This window comes from Chanodichthys erythropterus, chromosome 12 (genome assembly GCF_024489055.1).
Source record: "Chanodichthys erythropterus isolate Z2021 chromosome 12, ASM2448905v1, whole genome shotgun sequence".
Classification (NCBI taxonomy): Eukaryota; Metazoa; Chordata; class Actinopteri; order Cypriniformes; family Xenocyprididae; genus Chanodichthys; species Chanodichthys erythropterus.
This window is the reverse complement of record NC_090232.1, coordinates 51,299,315-51,306,372: the sequence shown is the minus strand read 5'-3', so window position 1 is coordinate 51,306,372 and position 7,058 is coordinate 51,299,315. Positions and strand designations below refer to the sequence as shown.

Here is a 7,058-nt window from a genome sequence, read left to right as displayed (position 1 = left end):
AATAGTTGTGTTTGAGTCTCTCAGTTGTCCTCAGTGTGAAAAGATGGATCTCAAAATCATTCAGTCACTGCTGGAAAGCAAAAAAATCTTTGAAAACTGAAGAATCTGCAGGAACTGGAGGAATTTTCTGAAGAACAAACAAGGGACTCATGAACAACCAGAACAAAACATCATCCAGGTAACCACACACAGGATTGAGAACCAATGGTTCACATACTTTTGAACGGGGCCATTTTTAATAAATTCAGCATTTTTTTTTTTTTTGTCTTTTTTTGTCTTATGGACTATATGTAAACATCTTTTATCTAAAATATCTTACTCATGACAATACTAAATAAAAAAAATAACATGCATATTGTATGATCTCTCTTATTTTATTAAAATTATTCACATTTTCACACATTCTGCAAGTGATTCACAAACTTTTTCATGCAACTAAACTCAACACATCATATAGATGCACTCATAGCACTGCTGAAACATATATTCATGTATTAAAGTCAAACAAAAGAGTCAATTCCATAACATTGTTTAGCAATTCAACATATGATAATAATCAGAAGGGAATTTATTTAGCAATTAAACATATGACATTTTTGAAATGACACTATATAAACACAAAAAAGCACCAAACAAAAACCTTCTGAAAAATGGTTTGACCATGACTGTAAAACAATTAGACAATTAGCTACGATTCATTAAAAAAAAAAAACACACAAAGATCCAGTCAACACTGAGTTACACTTAAAACACTCAAACTTCTGAAACAATACAAAAACACACTGAGACAGAAGAAACTGGATTATTATAACAACACGCTTCAAAAGATTGAAAACACAGTTGATCAGGGCCAGTTGTGGGACAGATTAAACACTACAAAGCCACAAGAACCAGCCATACAAGATGGTCAAATTTGGAAAGATTATTTTGAGAACCTCTGACCTGTTAAATAATCCCAACCAATTAAAAGTCCTTGAGAAACTGAACGAGTCATGCATCAAAAACAACCAAAATCCACTATCCAATAATCCAACAAGAATTTAGTGGAAAACTGAAGTCCCTCAAATATAATAAATCCTGTGGCCCTGACAAAATAAAAAACGAGATGCTTAAAAAGAGCTCTCCTGAACCGAATGCATTGCTCAAAGTCTTTACCTTGATTCTGAGTTCAGGTATTTTTCCAGAGGTCTGGAGTACAGGGTTCATCTCTCCCATCTTTAAAAGTGGAGACAAAACAGACCCTAATAACTACAGAGGAACCTGTGTGACCAGTCATTTACAGCTTTACAGAAAATCACAAATTACTGTCTTAAATCCACAAGTGAGCAACTGCAGCAAGCAAAAACTAAAAATAATACAACAAAAAGCAAAAAAAAAAAAAAAAAAAAAAATTAAAATGTTTCAGGAACATCTGTTTAGACAGTGTGTGTCTCATTTTGTTGTCGTTTCTTGAACTCTGTTTACTGCACATCTGTCTGACCAGATAAATCGATCACTTTATACACATTCTCAGATGTTGAGATTTAACTGATGATGATGAAGATGATGATGATGTAGTTTCTGGAATTTTATATGTAAAAACAACAGGACAATGAATTTCTAAAGGATTTTTTTTCACACCCAGAACTTGACACACTTTTCTCATGATACAGACACTTGTTACTGATGTCATTCACACACTCACTACCCAGAATTCATGTTTGCTGATACTTAGAAAAAATAATCGAAAGCTGTTTGTTTGAGTTTCTGGAGCTTAAGCTTGTGGTTTCTCACTGAATAATACAGTACAGCAGAGTTACTGGATCAGCAAACAAACACTGTATTAATACAAATGAATTGTTTTAATTGTGTTACGGTTATTATCAGTGAGAAAATCACCTGTACCTGTGACATGGATCAGGACTCGTGAGATGAAGCTCTTGTGTCCTTGATCAGACTGAACTCCACACCAGTATTCTGAATCTTGTTCAGTCACATGACTGATGCTTCCCGTCAGGAGCTGCTCTTCTCTGTCATCATACAGCTGGATCTTTCCCTCAGGACTCCATCTTCTGCTCTCCTTCACAGACGTCTCTTCAGCACAGAGATCAGCTCCAGATCTCCAGCAGAGAAACTTCACATCACTAATGTGGGATTGTGGGTATTTGCAGCTGATGTTCACAGATCCTCCTGCAGCAGCTGATAGACTGATGCTCTTCACACAACAATCATCTGTTTCAGATCCAAATCAAGTGCAGCAATGTTACAATGACCAGATATATTCATGGATTCTGTCAAATAATGCAGAAATGAATGAAAGCGTCTCACCGTCTCTGATGATCAGATTAAACTCAGAGAAGAAACTGTATTCTTCAGAAACTTTGACTGTAATCTGATATTCTCCAGAGTCGTTCTCATTCAGATCTCTGATAAACACACGTAAGAGACCTGCAGATCTGTCATCCTGAACGGAGAATCGTCCGTCCTGTTCCCATCCTGCTGCTCTGTTAGTGTTTATTACAGTAAAACATTGATATGTTGCAGTGTTACAGATGTGTATCAAAGGATTCACTTCTTGCTTCTCATATTTGAAGTTAATAATGACGTTTCCTCCTGAATATCCTCTCACACTCCTGATTGGTTGATCTGTTGAACACAAACTCAGATCATTTGTCATTTTGTTCTCAATGATTTTGTCACTTTTCTGCAACATTTTAAATTATTAAGTAATATTATAGGTACCCCAAAATGCATATATTTTTTCTTCTTTTCTTTCTTCAGATAAAATACTATTTAGATGTAAGTGTCTTCTATAAGATTCCTGTAGGTGGCGTGTTACGTTGGAGTGATGAGGAAGTTATGTTCAGGCAAAAGGTCAAAGCAGGTCAAAGCGTTTAAAGAAAACACCAGAATGCTGCAGATTGTGATGATCTCATCATTTTCTACTGGTATGTGTGTGATTTCTATTGATTAGTGATAACAAGTGATAATGTATGTCCAGTTTAAAGATAATTGTTAAGTTTTCAAATTATTTTTTTTTTTATTAACAATTAAAATATTGCAATTTCCAAGAGTAAACAGAGTTCAAAGATCATAATACTCTTAAAAATGTGATGCGTAATTAGGAGATGTGAAACAATCATGTATAGTTTTGATAGATTTTCCATGTTGAGCTGAATTATGTTATATTGAGTTTTGAATTTTGTCCATGTGGAAACACTGACACATGATATGGTGGGTTCCTTTGAGATTAACACTGATAAGGGTCTAAAAAACAAACCTTAAGCACATTTGAGACTATTAATTGCTATTATTAAGAATTCTATTTAATTTATGAGTGTAAATCTTACATTATTGATGGAGTCTGTTATGAGTTTCATGTGAACGGCAGTAATTCCAGTCAGTGTTGAGTATCGTGATGTTGTGGAGATCATCATGGGTTTGAGGCTCTCAGTTACTCACCTCTTATAACCTCCAGATTCACTTCAGTGTATAAATCTTTTTTTGCATATATATCAGTTCCACACCAGTACGTCCCAGAATCCAGTTCAGTCAGATCTCTGATGGTCACAGTGAAGACTGCTGATCTTGTGTCGTCATACAGAGAGAATCTTCCAGAATGAACCCATTTATCTTTCTTATCAGTCTTGATTTGGTCTGTGCAGTAAGACCACTGTCCTTTACAAAAATACTTTTTATTTGCTGCATATCCTTCATCATATTTGCATGTGATCGTGACTCCTCCTCCTGAATATCCCGTCACACTGATGGAGCTCACGACTCCTACAACAAACCGGCATCTTAATACAACACTAACATACTGAAGTGAGAGTTATTTTAAAGAGATTCATTGACTTAAAGGATTAGTCCACTTTTAAATAAATTTTTCCTGATAATTTACTTACGCTTATGTCATCCAAGATGTCTTTCTTTCTTCAGTCGAAAAGAAATTAAAGTTTTTGATGAAAACATTCCAGGATTTTTCTCCTTATAGTGGACTTCAATGGGCTCCAAACAGTTGAAGGTCAAAATTAGTTTCACTGCAGCTTCAAATTGTTCTACCCGATCCCAGATGAGAAATAATGGTCTTATCTAGTGAAACCATCACTCATTTTCTGAAAAACTAAATTAATCCATAAATGCTGATCTTGAACTAGCTCTCTTCTTCTTCTCTATTTGAATTCCAGCAGTGTAGATGCTGTTAAGTGTATTACTGCCCTCCACAGGTCAAAGTTTGAACTAACTTTTATATACTATTGAACTAGCATACTGCATATAAAAATTAGTTCAAAATTACACTTAGCAGCATCTACACTGCTGGAATTCAAATAGAGAAGAAGAAGAAGAAGAAGAAGAAGAAGAAGAAGAAGAAGAAGAAGAAGAGAGCTAGTTCAAGATGAGCATTTATGGCTGAAACTTATATAATTTTCAGTTTTTTTTTCAGAAAATAAGTGATGGTTTCACTAGATAAGACCATTATTTCTCATCTGGGATCGGGTAGAACAATTTGAAGCTGCAGTGAAACTAATTTTGACCTTCAACTGTTTGGAGCCCATTGAAGTCCACTATAAGGAGAAAAATCCTGGAATGTTTTCATCAAAAACTTTAATTTCTTTTCGACTGAAGAAAGAAAGACATCTTGGATGACATAAGCGTAAGTAAATTATCAGGAAACGTTTATTTAAAAGTGGACTAATCCTTTAACAATTGGTCATTTCACCATATTAATTATAGATACAGAGTTTTGGTCATCATTTGATCACAGCTGTAGTTCTTCTGATGTGATTGCTGATGTGATGCAGATTCTTACCAGGAATCATCAGCAGAGTGAAAGTCAAGATGATCTTCATTCTTCTCTCTTATTAAATGATCTTCTCTGTTGTCAGTAGATTCAGTTCTTCTGAAGCTCTCGATGTGTGTTCAGATGAGTTTTGAGTGTTTCTTTCCTGGTTACAAGTTTAACATGAAGTGCTGAATGTGACGGAGACGCCCACTTCCTCTGAGAGAGAGAGAGAGAGAGAGAGAGATGTTAATAAAGAGGGAAGTGAAAGTAAGACACTGGACAGTGACATCTGATGGACACAAACGCAAACAGCAGCAGTTGACCCGGTCACTTAAATGCACATTTCTGACTGATTAATATGGTAAACATTTACATTTTGATAATCATCTAAGCATTAAAATGAACATTAATTTAAGACTCAAAAGATAATTTACACACTTGTTAACTTATTAGCATATTACGTCAGACACATTATCATTAAATATAAGTGAATTGACTGAATTCACATTCATAAACCTCACCATCTGTTGTTTTAATACTAAATATCATCATAAGTTAAATATAATATCAATAAATATATAAGTGAATTCTCATTCATAAACCTCAGCATCTCTTCATTTTTCCAGCGTATCTTTGTTTGAATGACTCTTTTACTGCTTCAGTGAATCTGGTCTCCACAGAGACACACATGAAACACATCAGATTAAACCTGCTGGAAACCACAAACCACGAAAGAGAGACACGAAACTGAAACTGAAGTGTGGAAGTCTGGAGGACTGAAGCAGCTCCATCTAGTGTTCAGATGATGTTCAGCACCATGGAGAGCAACTGATCACATGACTGAGATTCATCACCACACACATTCACAGACTGTCCTGAAGATCTCCTGTTCTCATAGACATGAAATTACACTTCAGAAACATCTTATAACACTGAATAACGGTCCACTTTATTGTTGTAATGAACAATTATCTTTACACAAATACACACATTTTATTAAAGGTGCTAAAGAGGATGTTTTGTTTTATATATTTTTGCAATATTACTTGAAACTAGGGGTGTAACGATACGCTCAGGTCACGATACGGTACGTATCTCGATACGGAGTTCACGATACGATATGTATCACGATATTTTGAACAAAATGAAATTCAAATAAGATTTATTTAAAAAAACAAATTTCAATAATTTTCCTTGTTGTACATATAAGATCACATTTCAATGTTTAATAAAAACCTTCTGTATTCAAATTGTTCCGTCCAGAGACGAAGTCTTTATTGATTTGTTTTATTTAATGTGTGTTGTGTTTTTGTCTTTGTTTCTTTCCTTGTTTGTTTCTTGGCTCCTCCTTCTCAGTCTGCCTGGCAGGTAGCTGATTGCGCCCAGCTGTTTCTGCGTACCAATTAAGAGTGAGCCAGCATCAAAAGCAGAGCTCCAGATACCTGACTTTGAGAAAACGTTCCCCCAAGAGCTTTCTCCAGAGCGTTGTCTTTGTCCTGTCTAGCTGGTTGTTGCAGTTACAACTGGTGGCTGTTGTGCTGCTTAATATTCTACTTTGGTATTGTAGTGTTTTTTTTTTTTTTTTTTTGTATTTGCTCATTGTGATATTCTCCAACACTTATTTTGTCATTTAAGGGACTCATACTGTCCTTCACTTTCATCTGTTTGTTATATTATTTGGCTTATAGCTGCTCTTATTAACATCCAGTTTAGCAGCTACTTAAATCTGTTTATTTGTGTTTTGCTTATTTTTGTTTTATTTGGAGGCTGTAGGGAGGTGGGCGCCATTTTTTTGTTTAACCCTATTTTCTCCTGTTTTGGGGCCAGGAAGGGAGTTAGGGTACAATTCTGTTATTTTCTTTTGTTTTCTTTGTTAGTTTAGTTAGAGGTTTGAATTACTTCAGTTAGATTTGAGTTGTTTATTATTTTGGCTTTGCCCTCTCCTGAAGCTATTGCTTCCTTTTTCTTTTCTTTGTATGTTATTTCAGTACCTTTTGTATTTGTTCCACAAGCTTTGAAATAAAATCTTTTTTTTTTGTGATAATTTGTTGCTTGTGGTGCTATGGCAGGACTAAGATGAACGCTCTTTAAAATTTTACTATTTGTTGCGTCCACATTTACCCCTAGACTTATGTGGGACATAACAAAAGCTGAATAGGTCTGTCTGTCACTGAAAAAAAAAAAAGTTAAGTTTAACATGAACTTTAGAATTAAGTATCCTAAGGGACCGATCCTATAGGGCCCGTTCACATATCGCGTCTAAAAACCCGTGGCGTCGGCCGTTGCTATGCAACCA

General features: G+C 35.2%; 1 protein-coding gene across 4 annotated transcripts; it reads right to left on the bottom strand.

The window, feature by feature from the left end:
• Positions 1-4,913, bottom strand: LOC137031696 (polymeric immunoglobulin receptor-like). 4 transcript variants are annotated; one of them, XM_067402864.1, is made up of 6 exons: positions 4,790-4,913; positions 3,442-3,762; positions 2,308-2,625; positions 1,885-2,211; positions 1,156-1,215; positions 1-127 (listed from the first exon to the last, which is right to left on the bottom strand). In XM_067402864.1, exons 1-5 carry the CDS (start codon positions 4,827-4,829, stop codon positions 1,169-1,171), a joined length of 1,053 nt encoding a protein of 350 aa, XP_067258965.1. In that variant the 5' UTR covers positions 4,830-4,913; the 3' UTR covers positions 1-127; positions 1,156-1,168. The 4 variants fall into 4 exon arrangements, with proteins under 4 accessions (XP_067258965.1, XP_067258966.1, XP_067258963.1 ...); XM_067402865.1 differs by lacking the exon at positions 1-127 and adding an exon at positions 371-1,085; XM_067402862.1 differs by lacking the exon at positions 1-127 and having other exon boundaries at positions 371-1,560.
• Positions 4,914-7,058: the final 2,145 nt, after the last annotated feature.